This window comes from Vulpes vulpes, chromosome 13 (genome assembly GCF_048418805.1).
Source record: "Vulpes vulpes isolate BD-2025 chromosome 13, VulVul3, whole genome shotgun sequence".
Taxonomy (NCBI): Eukaryota; Metazoa; Chordata; class Mammalia; order Carnivora; family Canidae; genus Vulpes; species Vulpes vulpes.
Genome location: NC_132792.1, coordinates 2,620,571 through 2,637,776, shown reverse-complemented (window position 1 = coordinate 2,637,776; position 17,206 = coordinate 2,620,571). Strand labels below are relative to the sequence as shown.

Here is a 17,206-nt window from a genome sequence, read left to right as displayed (position 1 = left end):
CCAGGAAAGCTCCGCAGGCAGGGGCCCGGCCGGCTGGGACGTTGCCGTTCCCGCTCGTTCTCTGGCCTGCTTCCTGCTGCCAGGAGGATGCTGGAGGTGACGCCAGTGGCGGTGCAGCCACCTGGGGGCCATGAGGCACCGGCCTGAGGACAGAAGCCACGCTAGGATGACCACGCAGAGTGACTCCAGCAGGAGCCGCAGCCTCCGAGGGCCTCAGGGCGCTGCCCCGTCGGCCCACCTGCCTCGACTGAGGAAGACGGGACTGCGGTTGGCTCAAGTCGCCATTAGTTGGACTTTCTGCTCCTGGCAGCTGGATGTAAGCTCAAACACATTCCTGCTGATAAAGTGGTAGAACCAGGGGTCACGTGCGGCAACGACACGCGTGTGAACATGAGAAGCGACAGCCTCTGTGTGTGACCACAGGGACGCTGCGGGGACTCTCCCCTCCTTATAAATGGTTTCTGCCGTCGCTTGCTAGTGCTCAGTGATGGGAGAGCTACCGTGTGGATCGACACCCCCAGCATCCACCCTGCCAGCGCCTGGGTCCCTCTGGCCTGAGCCCCGTCCCTAACAGGCGACAGACCCATTCACCAACCGCCGGGGAGACTCAGCACTCAGGGTGCAAACAATCCGTTAGCTCCCGGAAACGGCACTCATGCTGGGGGAGCCCTCACAGCCCCGGGGTCACCCCTGTGTCACCAGCACCCGTTTTCAGGGCGACTCCAAGGACACAAAGGTGCCAGTACCAGCCGGCAGGCACAGAACCCAGAGCTATCTCCAGACACACTCTGGGCCCTAGAGCCGGGCTGGGGCTGGGGCCACGCTCCCCCATCTCAATGGGGGTGGCCAAGGGCCCAGCCGGGGTGCTGCCCAACACCCCCGACCTCCCCGGCCCACCTGGCAACTGACACCGGGCCCCCCTGGCAACTCTCCCCACCCGGGCCCACCTGGCGACTCCCCCCTACCTAGGCCCACCCAACTGACTTACCCTGGCCCACCTGATGACTGGCCCCAAGCCCACCTGGTCACTGACCCCGAGCCCACCTGGTGACTGGCCCCAAGCCCACCTGGCGACTCACCCAGGGCCCACCTGGTAACTGGCCCTGGCCCACCTGGTGACTGGCCCTGGCCCACCTGGTGACTGGCCCCGGCCCACCTGACTGACTCACTCTGGCCCACCTGGTGACTGGCCCTGAGCCTCCCTGGTAACTGGCCCCAAGCCCACCTAACTCACTGGCCCACCTGGTGACTGACCCTGAGCCCCCCTGAGTGACTCGCCCCTACCCCTAAGTGACTCACTTTTATTCTACCTGAGTGTCTAGCTTCCCCCAATCCCATCTGAGTGACTCACCCCAGTCCCACCTGACTCACCCCAACCCCCCGGAGCGACTCCCACGGATCCCACCTGAGTGACTCACCCCTACCTCTGAGTGACACTCACCCCAACCCCCCCGAGTGGCTCCCTCCATCCCCCAGGAACAAGCCCACCTCAGCCTCACCTGAGCCCTCATCGCCCATCTACACTGTGCGCCTGAAAGCTCACTCGAGTCACCTCTTGGGCAAAACCCCACAACTGGACCGCCTCCCCCTGTGTGTCCTCCTCAGAGTAGAGGGAAGGAGCCCCCTTTCCGGGGCACGCACTGAGTCAGACCTCCAGTTCACGCCAGCACACCCGCCGTCACCCAGAAGGCGGCTTACTCTCCGATTCCACCGAAGGGGCTCAGCAAAGAGAAGTCACCAGGCCGGGGCCCATTCTGCATCTCTGGGGACACGTGGCGATGTCTGGAGATATTTCTGTTTGTCACAACTGGGTGGGGGTGCCGCTGGCAACTCGTCAGTGGAGGGCAGGGCTGCTGAACGTGGAGCACACACAGGACGGCCCTGCTGCTCGGAAGTACCCAGCCCCAAAGTCCGTGCAGGCAGGGGCGGGGAGTCCCCCGGGGTCGGATCGGGTCAGGGGTTCCGATCCCAGGGCACCGCCGGCCATAGCGGGCCCTCCGCACGGCCCCACACTCTCTGCCGCATGCAGGCCCGCAGGTTCCAGAGAAGTACCTGACTCGCAGGGCAGAGGCACCTCACCAAGCCCGCCCCCCCACCGGGCTCCAAGGTGCAGCAGGTGCAGCAGAAGGGGCAGGTGTGCAAGCACAAACGATCCCGGGAGCCCAGGGCACGACTGCACAGCCCAGGCCACCAGGCAGTGGCTGCGAGCCCCCAGCCTCTGCTCCTCGTCCCCCAGGACTCACAGCGCCCCAGACGGATGCCCACACCCCACCGCTCCAACAAATGCTCAACGGGACCCAAGGACACCTCCGCCACAGGCTGCACACTTGCTAACATTCGGGGTCCCTGACACGGCGTCTTAGTCCTGACGCTCCCTCCGATAGCCAATCCACAAACACCTCGTAGGGCCAAGGGGCTTTCACGTGGACAGCGCCAGCACAGCCTGAGCACCCACTGGGTGACCTTCTGACCAGCGTCCGGGGCACAGACACGAGGACGGTCTCCAGCACCTCGGGAGCACAGTGTGCCAGGCTGGGTGGAGGGAACAACAGGCACCGTCCCGGGTGGGGAAGTGCCAGACAAGTGGGGCAACAGGGTGTGCGGGAGGCAGGGAGAGGGAGCCGAGGGGCCGCGGGGCGGGAAGCCGGGGGGCCAGCAGCCCTGAGGGGCAGCGAGAGCTTATGACTCCCCCCTCCCGCCCCCCAGCTCAGGCGAAGGCCTGGTGACGCTTGCCGAGGGGCCTCACCTTCCTGAGCGAGCTGCACCTAATGCATCCAGCAGAGCCAGCGACAGCCGAGGGCCACTCCACAGATGGGCGTCCCCACCGGGTGCCCCTCTAGCTCACACGGGTCTGTCACCAGAGGTGGCGCCGGGGCCCAAGATAACACATCTATGCCGACGGGGGGAAGCTCCCCATGCGGCAAGTCCCCTAACCAGCTCTCTTCCATTAAAACCAAGTTCAAACCCAGGCGGAGATGTACCTGCACCTGCTGGGCGGCCCCCAGGCCTAACCAAGTGGGGAGACGGGGCCCTGGGCTGCTCAGCCCCCAGCTGTCCTGCTCTGGGGGCCCTGGGGTGTGACTCGGGGTCCAGCAGGCTGTGAGCCCCCTTGGGGGAGCCTGAGCCCAGCCCTGCCCTGGGGCCACAGGTGAGCAGCAGGGACGCTCCGGCACAGACACGAAGCTGTGGCACCGGGGGCCGGGGGGAGCCCCGGGACAGCGAGGTGTGGCGGGCGGGGGCAGAGGGACAGGCCCTCGGCCAAACAGGGGAGGGGCAGCTGGGGAAGGGCAAGGCACGGCTGCACAGGGGGAGGCAGGCGAGACCCCGACCTGTGGGAGGACCAGGGAGGCTTTGGCCTGCAGGCCTGGCTGTGCCCCAGAGGGACAGGGGCACCAGCAGGAGGAAGACAGGAGTCTGGGGCCTCACGGGCTGGGGGGGGTATCCCGAAGCCACGTTTTTTCAACAGGAACAGGCTAGGGAAATGGAACACTGGGCTGGTGCATGGTGGCCCCCGAAAGCCCCAAGCCCGGCACCCCACCCGAGAGCCTCCTCCTGCGGCCGGCAAGACGCCTCGCAAGGGTCAGGGTCCCGGGGCCCAGAGGAGGCAGTGCAGGAGACGGATGTCCCCGAGAGGGTGAGTGGGGTGGCTGCATGGTGACAACTCCCCTGATGTGCCCCACATGGGAGCTCAGCAGCCTCCCGCCTGCCGTCGGTGCTGGCGAGGGGGCCGTTCGCAGGCGTGTGCCCCAAGTTCGCAGCCACACACCCGAAGCCCGATGGCTCCGTGTCACAGACGGCAGAGCCGAGGCGCAGGGGACATACCCAGGGTGGGGCCCCCAGGACGGGAAGACGCAGGCAGCCCCCCTGGGGCCACAGGACCCCCAGATCTGCGCACCCCTGAGCCCCTCTGTGCTCAGTCACCTGGAGGGGAAGGCGGCGGCCTCAGGCAGCGCACGGACCTGCCCCAAGGCTCCAGGGGCCTGGCCCAGCGCCCCCCTCACCACACCGCACCCCGGCCCCAGCGTCCCCTCCTCTGGTCTGACGCCTGCCCCCTCGCACCGGGCCACCCACTGGCTCCTTCCAGGGCTGGGGACGCGGGAAGGGTGAGGACCATCAGGGCTCGCCCAGGCAGTCTCCCCCACCGCTCGAGGCCGGGCTGAGCCCCAGAGCCCAGGCAGAGCAGGGGGTGCAGAGGCAGCGCCAGGCCGGGGAGACGAGCCAGGGAGGCCCCCGGCGCCCACCAGCCGCCGGCACCCTCGCGGCCCCGAATGTTCTTCGCTTTCCCCACCACCGCAACTTCTAGCCGCCCCCCACCCTCCCACCCCCGCCCGTCCGGGCCCGCGGCGCAGCGGCCTAGCGTGTCGCGGGTGTGTCGCTCACCGATCAGCGCCAGGGACGGCACCTGCCTTCACAGCCACGCGGGACAGAGAAACGGCTGGTTCTCGAAGCTCAGGACGCATCGAGGAGGGAGCGGCCGCCCGGGAGGGGCACACGCGAGGGGGCGTTCAGTGCGGCACCCAGACAGGGGACAGGGCATCCCGCCTTCGACCGGGCTCCGAGAGCGCACACGGGGGGCGGGGGGGGGGCAGGCGGGGCTGGAACAAACCCCGCGGCCCGGACCCGCTCCAGGGGCCTGACATCATTGGTTCGGGACCAGTGGGTGCCCGCGGTGGAAAACGGAGAACATTCCACAGGCAGAGATCCGGGGTGAGCCCAGGCAGGAAGAGGGACCCTCAAACAAAACCCCCTTGATGGGAGGGACACCAACCCCCCCGCGCCCACAGCTGGGTGAGGATGGGGCTGCGCCGGGGGAAGGGGACCCCCAGGGGGATGCTGGCGTCCCAGAATTCCTCTGCCCGTGGTACTTAGTGCAGACCGCCCGGCCCCCCTCATCGGCCAGCCCGCCCGGCCCAGGGCCCCTCCCAAGTCCTGGGGCTCTGCTGGGTGCAGGGCCTTGGTGCCCACTATCTTCCTGGTGCTCTGGCAAGGCTGGTGCCAAGAAAGCGTGGGGCTGCCCGTGCTCTAGGTCAGAGGGGTGGGCCCTGGGCTGCCAGCCTGGACGGCCTCAACCCCCACCCGCTCCAGCTGCTCCCCACAGTCCCCCCCCTCCGCTTCTGGGCCTGAGCCTCCCAACTTTCAGTTTCTGAGTGCAGACCTTCTGACCTGTCTTTAGGTGACCACCATAGGAACTGGTCACCCCTTTAAAAGATTAATCCCTCCCCCCGCCCAACACACACAGCCCTCTTCTCCACACGGTGGCCCCACCAGGTCAGAACCTCACATAAGAACCTTGTCATTCATCTAAGCACGTCCTGCTCCCTGACATGCAAGGTAATGAGCTCCCTGGCACTGGAGGCATTCAAAAAGAAGCTGAACGGTGAGGGAGACTCTGGGGGTGCTAGTAATAGTATTTCTTGATCTGAGTGCTGGCTACCAGGCATGGCTTGTTTATAAGGATTATTGAGCAAAACGACATCACTCGGCATCGGGGAAAAACAAATCAGAACCACAAGGAGACACCACCTGACACAGGTCAGAATGGCCAAAATTAACAGCTCAGGAAACAACAGATGTTGGGGAGGATGCGGAGAGAGAGGAGCCCTCTTACACTGCTGGTGGGGGTGCAAGCTGGTGCCGCCACTCTGGAGAACAGTGTGGAGGTTCCTCAAGAAGTTAAAAATGGAGCTACCCTGCAAGCCAGCAATCGCACTACTGGGGATTTAGCCAAAGGATACGAACACAGTGGTTCAAAGGGGGCACCTGTACCCCAGGGTTCTCAGCAGCCATGTGCACAAGAGCCAAACTGTGGAAAGAGCCCAGGTGTCCATCGACAGATGAAGGATAAAGAAGATGTGGGCTATAGACAACGGAATATTACGCAGCCGTCAAAAAGGATCAAATCTTGTCATTGGCAACAACGTGGGTGGAACTAGAAGGTGTTATGCTGAGCTACATAAGTCCATCAGAGAAAGACAAATACCATATGATTTCACTCATGTGGAATGTTAGAAAGAAAACAAAAACAAGGGGAAAAGAAGGAAAAATAAGATGAAAACACAGAAGGAGAGAAACTGTAAGAGATTCTGAACTCTAGGAAATAGGCTGAGGGTGCCTGGAGGGCCTGGGGGGCTAGGGTCACAGGGTGCCGGGCGTGGAGGAGGGCATGTGACGGGATGAGCACTGGGTGTTCTGTGCAACTAACTGACGCATCACTAAATTCTACCCCTGAAACAAACAAAAACTTTTAAAAAGAAATTATTGAGCAATATACTTTTGATAAGTGTCCTTTTCTGCGTGAATGTTATAACTCAATAAACATTTTTTAAAGATTTGTATTTATTTATTTGAGAGAGGGGGAGTGCATGAGCAGGGGGAGGGGCAGAGGGAGAGGGAGAGACAATCTCAAGCCGACTCCTCCCTGAGCACAGAGCCCAACGCGAGGCTCAATCTCATGATCCTGAGATCACAACCTGAGCCGAAATCAAAAGTTGCATGTTTAACCAATGAGCCACCCAGGTGACCCTCAATAAGTACTTTTAGAAATCAGAAGTGGGCAGCCCCGGTGGCTCAGCGGTTTAGCGCCACTTTCAGCCCAGGGTGTGATCCTGGGGACCCCAGGGTCGAGTCCCACATCAGGCTCCCTGCATGGAGCCTGCTTCTCCCTCTGCCTGTGTCTCTGCCTCTCTCTCTCTCTCTCTCTCTCTCTGTCTCTCTCTCTCTCTCTGCCTCTCTCTCTCTCTCTCTCTCTCTCTCTCTCTGCCTCTCTCTCTCTCTCTCTGTTTCTAATAAATAAATAAAATCTTTAAAAAATCAAAAATAAATAAAATCTTAAAAAAAATAAAAATCAGAAGTGACTGGGATTGGCTGACCATTATTTTAGGAAGGAGCTGTGGCTGGGACACCGTGGAGATCCCCGCATCGACCACTTACGGAGATGCTCCCAGAGGCACTGCACGCCTCTCACTGCTGCATGCCTCCTGCCAGCACAGTGCCCCCCTCAGCCCAGGGAAGGAGGTGGGTAAAAACACACTGATGGAGGAGTGAACAAACTGGGGGATGGAGGACTGAGGGGTGAATGAGTGAGAGGCTGAGTGAACTTCATACAGAAGGATGGCTGTACGCATGCACAGGTGCACAGAACAGGAAGAAACAGGGCCCAGAGGACCTAGAGAGTGAGCGCAGGAGAATGGACGGAGGTGTGAACACCTCCGGGGTGTGGGAGGACCCAGGGTGTAAGTGTGTGGGAATGGATGGATGGATGGATGGAGGTGTGAACACAGGTGCGTAGAGAACCTAGTGACTGAGTGCATGGGAATGGATGGAGGGATGTGTGAACACAGGTGTGTGGAGGACCCAGGGTGTGAGCACATGGGAACAGATGGAGGGAGGTGTGAACGCAGGTGTGTGAAGGATCCAGGGTGTGAGCACATGAGAATGGACGGATGAACGTGTGAACGCAGATGCATGGAGAACCCAGGTGTGAGCACATGGGAACGGAGGGAGGTGTGAACGCAGGTGCGTGGAGGACCCAGGGTGTGAGCACATGGGAATGGAGGAAGGGAGGTGTGAATACAGGTGAACAGAGGACCCAGGGTATGAGTGCATGGAAACAGATGGAGAGAGGTGTGAACACAGGTGCGTGGAGGACCTAGTGAGTGAGTGCATGGGAACAGATGGAGGGAGGTGTGAACACAGGTGCGTGGAGGCCCCAGGGTGGGAATGAGCACGTGGGAATGTACACAGGGAGGTGTGGACAGGTGCATGGAGGAGGGATGGGGTCACTGGGTGACCCTGCCTCCCCTCCTGCTGCTGCTCTGACCCCTGGGTTTGGCTGGACCGATGCCCCCGGGGGGAGAACAGGAGTGGCCGTGAGAGCCGGGACCCTGGGCCTCACCGCGGCCGCCGCCCTCAGCGCCCAGCTGGATCCGCCGGGACAGCCCCAGAGTCACAGGGAAGCTCGAGTCCCCATCTCCTCCACGACGGCTGTAAGTCCGCAGCACTCGCCGGAGGGCCAGCGCCACCCGGAGCGAGGCCAGGTGCAGGCAGCACCCGGGCACAGGAGGGGCCCCACGGGCATCGCCCGCCCCTGCACACCAGAAGGGAACAGGGGACGCCGCCGCCTCCCGCCCGGGCCCCGCGTGGGTGAGCAGGCCTTCTCCGGTCTCGCAGGGCAGCGGAGCCAACGCGAGAAGCAGAGAGGCGCCGATGGAATGTTCCGCAGGCCCATGCCACAGGGAGCCCGCGGTGCGGGACGCGGCTCACGGCCCCCGCCTCCCTGTGCTGCCTCATCGGCGCCTCAGTTCCCCCGTCCGGCAAGTGGGGCCCGGCTCCCGCGGGTCTCCTGGGTGGGGTGCGCCCCGTGTGCAAGCTCCGCGCGGCCTCTGGCACCAGCCTGCTCGGCCCGCGGGGCCTGCTTCCACTCTGCGCGCCTTCGGGAGGAGCCCACCCTGCGCTGGGCCTGCAGGTGCCCAGGGGTGGGGGTGGGGGGGTGGACGGGGTACAGACACTCGTCGCCTGGGGCAGGACAAACCGCAGCAACCTGGGCAGGGGGGAGGGGCGCGGCTCAGGGAGGCAGTGGGTAGCCGAGCGGAAGGCCCAGCCTCCCCGGAGGGTGAGGACCGGCCGGGAGGAGCCACCGAGGAGCACTCCCCCTGGGGGTCCTGCACCCTGGCCCCGACTGACTGCTTACCCAGGAATCGCCCCCCTGCTCTTCACACTGGAGCGCGAGCAACTGTTTGGGTTTGCAGCTTCCCTCCTGCCTTGAGTCGGACCTTATCTTGTCATCTAGACTGTCCCCAGAGTCTCAGAGGCAACGCAGACAAGGCAGGCGCGGGCGCACAGCTAGCGCGGAAACCCCGTGTTGGAAGCCACCGCCAAGAACGGAGCCTGCGTCCCACCAAGTGAGCGCCCACCCACCCCCCCCCCGGGCCCCACAGGAACGAGACCCAGGAGCTGCCCTTCTGCACTCTGACCCCCAGCGGCGGGAGGCTCCGCCCCCTGAGCGAGGAGCCCCAAAACCTTTGCTTGGAGTGTGCCCCGCCCCAGCCGCAGACCGTGCCTCCTGGGGGGCCGCCCCGGCTTCCGATGCACCCAGAGGGTCCGCAGAAACACTGCCCCTCCCGGCTGTAGCCAAACCGCCAACCTGCACCTCCAACCGCCCTCCGTCCTCCCCTATGCAGACCGGCGTGGACGCGGTCCTCCCGGGCCCTGCGGATGAGATCTGAATTCTTGGCGTGCTTTCTTCTTGGTTAATGGCCCTAAAGGGGGGTGACCATGGAGGTCACAGGTGTCAGAGTCAGAACGGAAGAGACCCAGAGATCCCCTTCTGCTGTCCAGGGAGCACTGACCCCGGGACGGTTTGGGCCGGGAGCATCTCCTGTAGGGCGGTTGCAGGTTGGCCCGGGGGAGCAGCGGGATCCTGTCGCCAGGCCCTGGGCCTGCGGGGCAGGGGCCTCCAGCCACCCGGCTCAGCAGACAAGCACGACCGGAGTCAGGCCCGGGGCCTCCGTCCCCAACACCCGCCGCTCACAAGGGAGCACCACCACGTCCCCAGAAGAGGCTTCAGGTGGCACGAACGTCAGCGGCGGCACCGAATTTGCCCCTTCCGGGCCCGCTGGCCCCGTGACCCCCTCCTTGGGCCGCAGTGGCTGCGCCCGGGCTCCCCCCAGAGCCGGCCGGGGGGCCGGCGTGCTATCCCTTCCCAGCCTCTCACGGAGGTGTGGCCACGGAGCCGGCGCAAAGTGCTAATTATATTGTTTTTAAGATCCATTTCACAGAGTGAGCTAATAACCGGATCCGAGAAGCGGCGTTCGCTGACAGAGCACGAGGGCCACTGCGGCCCGCCCGCCTCGCTGACGGGAGCTCAAAGTTGCAGCAGGCTCGAGAAATCGCTCAAGGTTAGATTAAAAATAAGAACACCCGTGAAGATTCACCTGACTCATTAATATCCCTGTCCAATAGGAGACAGTTCCTCGGAGGGCCTGGCTTGGGGCTGGGTTTTGTTCTAGGCCGAGGAGGACCTTAATTTGCATTTATATTAAAAAAAGAAGAAAACAAACAGAATTAACTAGAAAGGTGCTTTGTTTCCTGTAAATCTGAGCTCCCCGTGCTAAACAGCTGCCGAGGGCAGACGGGCGGGCCCGGCCTATGTCAAAGAACTGGATTCACACCTCCCGAGAGCAGGGGCGATGCCACCTGGGAGCCCCCCCACCCCATGGGCCTGGCAGGTGAGTGCTGCGTCAGGCTCCTTCCACAGGTGGGAAAGCCACGCACGGCCCGGGAAGGAAGGGGCTTGACCTGCCTGTGGTCCCCCCCACGCCCACACTCAGGGGACAGGCCAGCTCCCTGGGCTCCAAGCACAGGGTCAGGGCAGCTGACTCGGGGCAGTGTTTCCTTCCTTACGGACGTATTCCAACCTTTCTTTCCAGAAACTCAGGTGGAAACCGAGAAAGGAAGTGAGAAAGATCCACGAGGTCATCAGATGCCCCCCCACCCTGGTCCGGGACTGAGGGGGGCCCCCCCTGTGAGCTCTGCTGACCTAACACCCCACTCCCCACCCCCATCTGGCCCCACGTTCCTTGACTTTTCTCTTTGGAGCCTTCTGCGTTGGAGGCACGCCCGGAACCACCAGCGAGGATCTATAAACACACCCCGAGGCGAACTTTATCAGTCTCGTTATTTACTCTTTCAGGTAAACGGGACCGTCTCGGGGGGCTGCCCTGCGCCCCACCCCAGCCGTCTCACTGTTGGAGCTCAGCTCCCGAGAGCAGCCAGGGGTTTCAGGGGCTCCTTTCACTCCTGGGGCCAGGGTGCCGGCCGAGGTCACGCAAGGCATGGCGAGGGGATGCCGGGCTTCTCCCCCAGGGCAGTCAGCCGGGGAGGCACATCCCTGGCTCTGGCTCCCCAGCAAACAGGCCCCAGGGTCCCCGGGGTCCCCCGCCCTGTGCGTCCCTGTGTTGCCGCCACAGCTCAGGCTGGAAGTTTAAAGAGAAAGATGACAGTAGTGACCGCCCGGGCCTCTGAGGCGCTGGAAGCACGGGGTGGGGAAAGGAGGGCTCCCCCGTGCTTCGGCCGCCGGGCCAAGCGCGGGGCAGGCGGGAGCGGAGCTGGTTACGTAGACGACAGAAGAGCAACTGCCTTCCCAAAACAGAAAAACCTGCACCGATGAATTAAACATTTCAAACAAGATGACTCTCCACAAAGTCTTCTCAAGCAAGAAGCAAAGACAGGCCGTCCTGTGCCGGCGCTTCCTGTTGCATATGGCACTGAGAAATCCTGCTCTTCAGCATGCAGAGCTTCCCAGACAAAGAAAAACATCCAGGGGATGATGAGCGAAGGAGGTCCAGGGGAGTCGGGGCGGAGGGAGGACGGGGCGGTGGGCAGGCCGGGGCCTCTCGAGGCGGCGAGGGCGCACAAGGCACGGGACCCGGCACAGAAACGAGGCCACCGGAGCCGACACAGTGGCCCTGACAGGTCCAAGGAGATGGCCGTGCCGAGGCAGGGTGCCTCGCCGCCGAGACAAGTTGCAAAGCACAGGGACACCACCCGACCGGCTGCCACGTCCACTGGGGTGAATCCGCCACCTGCTCCAGTTCCCAAGGGTCTCCAATGGTCACACGTGTGGGTTCTCCAAACCCCCTGAGCTCGGCGTGGGCACTGCCCTGGGCACCCTGCTTGGTGGCCGGCGGCGCCCTTGGGAGGGGGACCCACAGCAGTCCCCGGGGGGTGCACTGGCCGTACGGTCTCCGCAGACCAGGGTTGAGCCTCCCCAGTTCCTGGGCAGCAAGCCCACCTGCCTCACCCTGAGCCCCGGCCCGGAGGGGTTGGCTGGGTGCACAGGTCCCGGTGCTGCTGCCCTCTCCGAGCGGTGTCCCCGCGGCCACCCGCACCCTGAGCGGCAGGGAGCAAAGTGTCCCCCGCCCCGGGTCCTGGGCAGCACGGCCAGAGAGGAGCCCGGAGGGAGGGCGGCTGACATCTGGGCTGGAGGCGGCGAGCGAGGGTCCCCGGAGTCCCCAAGGGCCGCGGGCCGGGCCGCGCTCTCCGCGTCCCGGCGCGGTAGTAAGTGTAGGGCTGGGAGCCCCGCGCAGCCCAGCCCAGCCCAGCCCAGCCGCGCCGGGGCGGTGGGTGGGTGGGTGTCTGCTCTGGGCTTATTCTTAGCGCTCCACTCTCTTCGCAAAAGTGGCGCCTCCGCCCTCCCGGCTCCGGCTCCGGCTCCGGCTCGCTCGGGGCGCGCACGCCCGGCCAGACAGCGGGCGCCCGGCGGGGCCGCGGGTGGGGTCGGCGAGGGGCGCGGCGCGGGGGGGACCCGGGGAGGAGGGGGCGGGCGGGCGGGAGGGCCCCCCCCCGGCACCCCCCCGGCCCCGGCCCGGCCCCGGCCCCCCCTGCGGTTAACCCTGCGCGCCCCGCGCCGCGCGCTCGGCCGCCCCCTCCCCGGCTGGCTGCCCCCGGCGCGGGGCGCGCGGCCCTTACCTATGGTGGTGATGACCGTGATGGCAAAGTAGAAGGAGCCGGCGAATTTCCACTGGACGCCGGCGCGGTGCGGCTCGGACTGCAGGATCACCAGCTCCAGCTGCCGGTAGTCCTCGGCGCTGATGTTGTACTTCCCCTTGATCCGGATCTCCTCCGCCTTGAGTTTCTCCTCCTCGCGCATCTCGTGGTCCGACTCGAGGGCGTCGAAGACGGCGGCGCCCACCAGCAGGTACGTGAAGGTGCAGACGATGAGGGACAGAGTCCGCACGTTCTGCCTCTTCATGGCCGCCAGCAAGGAGCCGGCGCGGGGGGCATGTCCCGCAGGCTCGCAGCCGCGCGCGTCCCACTGCAGCGCCCGGCGGCCGCCGCCGCCTCCTCCGCCGCCGCCGCCGCCTCCAAGTTGTAAGCGGCGGCGGCAGCGGCAGCAGCAGCGGCGGCGGCGGCGGCGGCGGCGGGGAGGCGGGGGGCGGGGAGGCGGGGGGGGGCCCCCTCCGGCCGGGCCGGCACCGGCACCGCCACCGGCACCGCCACCGGCACCGCCACCGGCACCGCCACCGGCACCGCCACCGCCGGGCGGCCGGCGGGGCGGCGGCGGCGCGGGCGCGGGCGCGGGCGCGGGCCCGGGCTCGGGCGAGAAGGCGGACAGGCACAGGAGGCTGCTGGAGCGCCGGGGCCAGGCGTCCGGGAGCCCCGACACCCTGCGCCAGACCCGGCCGAGGCAGCCCGCCCCGCTGCGCAGGGCCATGCACGGCGGCCCCGCCGGGCCCCGCGCCCCCCGCGCCCCCCGCGCCCCCCGCGCCCCCCGCGCGCCCCGCGCCCCGCGCCCCGCCCCGCGCCCCCGCCCCCGCCCGCGCCCGCGCCCGGGCAGCAGGGGCGGCGGGAGCCCGAGCCGGAGCCGGAGCCCGAGCCGGAGCCCGAGCCCGAGCCGCAGCCGCAGCCGCAGCCGCAGCCGAGCGCGGCCGGAGCGCGGCCGCCGGGGCCCGCGCCCCTCGGGGTCCGGCTCCGGGGCGGCGGCGGCCGGCTAGGAGCCCGCGGGTCTGCGCGCCGCGCGGGACCTGCCCCCGCCGCCCCGGGCCTCCCCGCCCCCCCTCGGGGGGGCCGCAAAAGTTTGCGAAGTGGCGGCGTCTCCGGCGTCCCCGGCGGGCGCGGGCAGGGGCGGGTGCGGCGGGCGCGGCGGCCCGAGGCCCCGAGGCGGGCGCGCGGGGGCGCGGCGGGGGCGGCGCGGGGCGCGGGGCGGGCGGCGAAGTTCGCGGGGCTCAGCCCTCGGGGCGCGGGGGCGGGGCGCGGCCCCAGGGCGGCAGGGCCCGCGGCGGAGCGGCCTCGGGGGCGGCCGGGGGGCGGCGCGGCGGCGGCGGCCGGCCAGCCCGGTCCTCCGGGGGCGGCGGGCGCGGCGGCGGCGGCGGCGGCGGCGGGAGGGGTCCCGCGGGCGCGGCGGAGCTGCGGGGGGGGCGCGGGCGCATGAGCCGCGCCGGGGTCGGGCCCTCCGGCGTCCGGGCGTCCGGGGAGGCGGCCGCGGCGCTGGTCTGCCGGGGGCGCTGCGTGCGTGCGCGCCGGAGGGAGCCGGGTGTGTGCGCGTGTGTCCGGGTGTGTGTGCGCCCGGGTGTGCGCGCGCGCGTGGCACCTCGCTCGGGCGGGAGGCCGCGGGGCGGGGGCGGGGCGGGGGCGGGGGCCGGGCCGGGCCGGGCCTGCCCCCCCGCCTCTGCGCTCCCTCCCGCAGCCTCCCGGGCGCGCCACCTCCCGCCTGGTCCCCGGCCAGCTGGCGAGGCGGCCGCGGCGGCTCCCGCTGCAGACCGAGCGCGGCGCGCGGCGCACGCGGAGGGAGCCGGGGAGGGGCGGGCGGGGGCGGGGCGGGCGGGGCGGGTGTCGCCCGGGCGAGGGTGGGGGGCGGAGTCCCGGCGGGCCGCGGCGGGGGATGGGAGGATAAAGGCGGCCGCCGGGTCCCGCTCGCCGGCTCCCCGGGAGCGCCTGCGGCCACGCGGGGCGCAGAGTCCGAGAGGCCCGGGCCTGGGGGCACGCGGCGCCGAGCCCCGACAAGGCCGAGCGGCCGCCCCGGGGGGCCGCGAGAAGGGCGCGGGGGGAGGGCGCTCCCGGGGCCGCCACCTGCCGCGGGCGCACCTCGGCGACGCGTGCCCGGCCCCCGGGGCCGCCCTAGCCCCCGGCGAGCGTCGCGGGACAGGTGGCCCGGCACCTGCTGATCCTGCGCCCTCGGCCGGGGAGCGCCGAGGGTGACAGCGGCCGCCACGCTCGGGGTCGCGGCCTCGGGGAAGGGCGCCGCATTCCCCCTTCCTCGCCCCCTCCCCGTTGCTTTTCCCAGAAACATTCCTTGGTTCCCCGAGGCCCGGCGCCGGGTGCTGCGCCCAGAGCGTCACCCGCCGCCCCCCGCCCGCGCCCGGAGGGCCCCAGTCCCGAGCAGCCCCGGGGAGGGGCACGAGGCTCCGCGGGGGCGCAGCGGTTCCTTGAGTCGGTCCCGAGGGGAGGCCTCTCCCCGCAGCAGCCTCCTCCGCCCGCTTCCCCCCACCCTCCCCGGGTCCTCGAGGGCCTTCCCTCGCCGCCCCCCCGGCCCCCTTAACCCCCACCTGAGCAGTGGAGCTCGCAGTGGGTAGGCCCGAGGCGCGGAGACCCCGGGCTCCCCCTCCCCGGGTTGGCGACCGTCCCTGGACCCCAGCCAAGGGAGAGATGGGGACTTGGGTGAAGGGACGCCCCCAGGCGGCGCGCCGACACCCGGAGAGGGGGCCCGGGGGGGGGGGGGCCCGGCCGTGCGCTCTCGGGCCGGAGCGCTGACCCCTCTGGGTCGCCCCCTCGGGCTGCGCATCGGCGGGGACTCGGGGTCAGGAGAGTGTGGGAACCCTGTGGCTCCCCGAGGCCGCCCTCCCTGCTGGGGCGCTGCCCACCCCACTATGGGGCCCGCGGGTGCTCGCGCCCCCCACCCCCGGGCCTCCGGGCAGGGCGCCGAGCTCTGGGCCCCACCTGGGCCGGCCGGGTCTGCGGGCGCAGCGGCCGGGGATGGGGATGGGGAGCCCCCGCGCGGAGCAGGTGCTCCCCCGGAATTCGTTTTGGAAGCCGAGGCGCCTGCTCTCGGCGAATGAGCCCGGCCGCCCGGTGAGTCACCGCGAGCGGCGACAAGGATTCCCGCAGCTGGTAATTAACCGGCGGAACCGGCCGGCCGGGCCTCCTGCGCCCCGCAGCCGCCGCAGCCCTGAGTCACAGCCGTCGGGCCGGGCCGCCCCAGCCGCCTGCCCGCCCGCCCGGCGCCACCAGGGGGCACTGGACTCCGGCCCACAGGTGGCCCCGCTCGGAGCCAGGTGGGCAGGGGAGTCGGGCTGTCCCCACCGCAGGTGCGGGAGGGCCGGGCGGGGATGCTCTCCAGTGCCAGACCCAGGCTTCATCTGGTTTACACACCGCCTTGCCTTTCGGGAAAGTGGAACCGCCTGTGCCCACCGGAAGGGGGGAGGGACCGCAGGTGACCTAGTCCAACCTGCTCGTTTCACAGGTGGGAAGGCTTCCAACCGGGGACAGTCACGTGCCCAGGGACACAGGACAGTTACCACCTCGAACCCGGTTTCTGTCCAACACTCCATCAAGGACCCCAGCCGCCCTCTGACCCCAACTTCACGGTGCTTTGGAGAGTCACAGACCACCCCCCCCACACACACACACACAAAGGTTGGCTCTTCCTTTTCTCTTCCCTCCAAAATATGGCCTTTGGACTCAAGCCCCAGGAGCCAGACCTCAGGGAGGGATCTTGGGGCTGGAAGAGGACACACGCACTCACACGCGGCTCTCTCTAGCCCCCGCCTGCCCCCCGACCGGTGGAAGTGAGGTCCCTGGAGCAGAACCTGGCTCCTGGCGTCTCCCCTGTGTCCCCAGCACCCCCCACACCTCAGCAGCTCAGCTAGGTCTGTGGGTTGGCACCGCCTGACTGTCCACAAGGAGCCTAGACTACCGCAGGCGCCTCTGGGGAGCCTCTGGGGAGCCCAGCTCCTCCGCTAGCCCTAGGGTTCCCGGGGCACCCACTCCAGCCCAGCTCCAGGTGGATCTGGGGCTCCAATGGATGGGGGGGACTCAACTCCCAACCAATGAGAAGGACCCGGGCAAGCATTTCTAGGAGGAGCTGGAGCAAAGGGAGGGAGGCAGGAAAGCCCCACCCCCAGCAAGAACCCCCTGATTTAGGGGAGCAGATACGTTCTCTGTGCAGCGTAGGCCACTGTGGGTTCATCCCAAGCCTGGCAGGAGCCGCGGGCGGCCTGTGTCCCTCGAGGGGTCCGTCACTGGGCCTCCCTGGACCTCGGTGTCTTCTTTAGTAAATACAGATGTGTTGGTTCAGGTAATAAAGAACATCGCACCCTTACAGCATCTGCCACCTACCTGTTTGCGGGGCTCTCCACCCGCGCCGGCTTGTCATTGGCCTCCAGGGGCCAAGGCGGGTTACCCGGTCTCACCCAGGGAAGCCCAGCAGTGGACGCTGGTCCCGCGGGGAGTCAGAGTGGACGCCCCCGGGCCTGCCACCGCAGCACTGTGTCCCTGAAGCTGTGAACACTCTGCTGCCAGTGGAAGCCCCGGAGCCACCATGCTCCAGGCCCGGCTCCCAGGCTGGCGCCCCGGTGCCTGCGCGGACATCGTCACGGTCGGCACTGGCCCGGGACTGTTTGCTGGCAAGGAGCCACAACGGCCTGCTGCCTCCGGAACATCAAACTCCCTGGGTGCCTGCGTGTAGTGCTGTGTCATGTTAATGCCCCCA

At 67.6% G+C, this 17,206-nt stretch overlaps 1 protein-coding gene and 2 long non-coding RNA genes across 3 annotated transcripts in view; 2 read left to right on the top strand and 1 right to left on the bottom strand.

The window, feature by feature from the left end:
- Nucleotides 1–12,913, bottom strand: part of KCNK9 (potassium two pore domain channel subfamily K member 9) — an 88,208-nt gene extending 75,295 nt beyond the window's left edge. The window contains exon 1 of the mRNA XM_025985046.2: nt 12,469–12,913. Within this exon, the coding sequence (XP_025840831.2) occupies nt 12,469–12,751 (283 nt within the window). The 5' untranslated portion in view covers nt 12,752–12,913. The remainder of the gene's footprint in view (nt 1–12,468) is intronic.
- LOC140595126 (uncharacterized) lies at nt 10,114–11,423 on the top strand. Its single transcript, XR_011996491.1, has 3 exons — nt 10,114–10,226; nt 10,428–10,690; nt 11,150–11,423. It is a non-coding gene; the product is annotated as an uncharacterized lncRNA (long non-coding RNA).
- A 1,375-nt stretch (nt 12,914–14,288) lies between the features above and the next one.
- Nucleotides 14,289–16,821, top strand: LOC140595125 (uncharacterized). The gene is made up of 2 exons (XR_011996490.1): nt 14,289–15,770; nt 15,959–16,821. It is a non-coding gene; the product is annotated as an uncharacterized lncRNA (long non-coding RNA).
- The last annotated feature ends 385 nt before the right edge of the window (nt 16,822–17,206 follow it).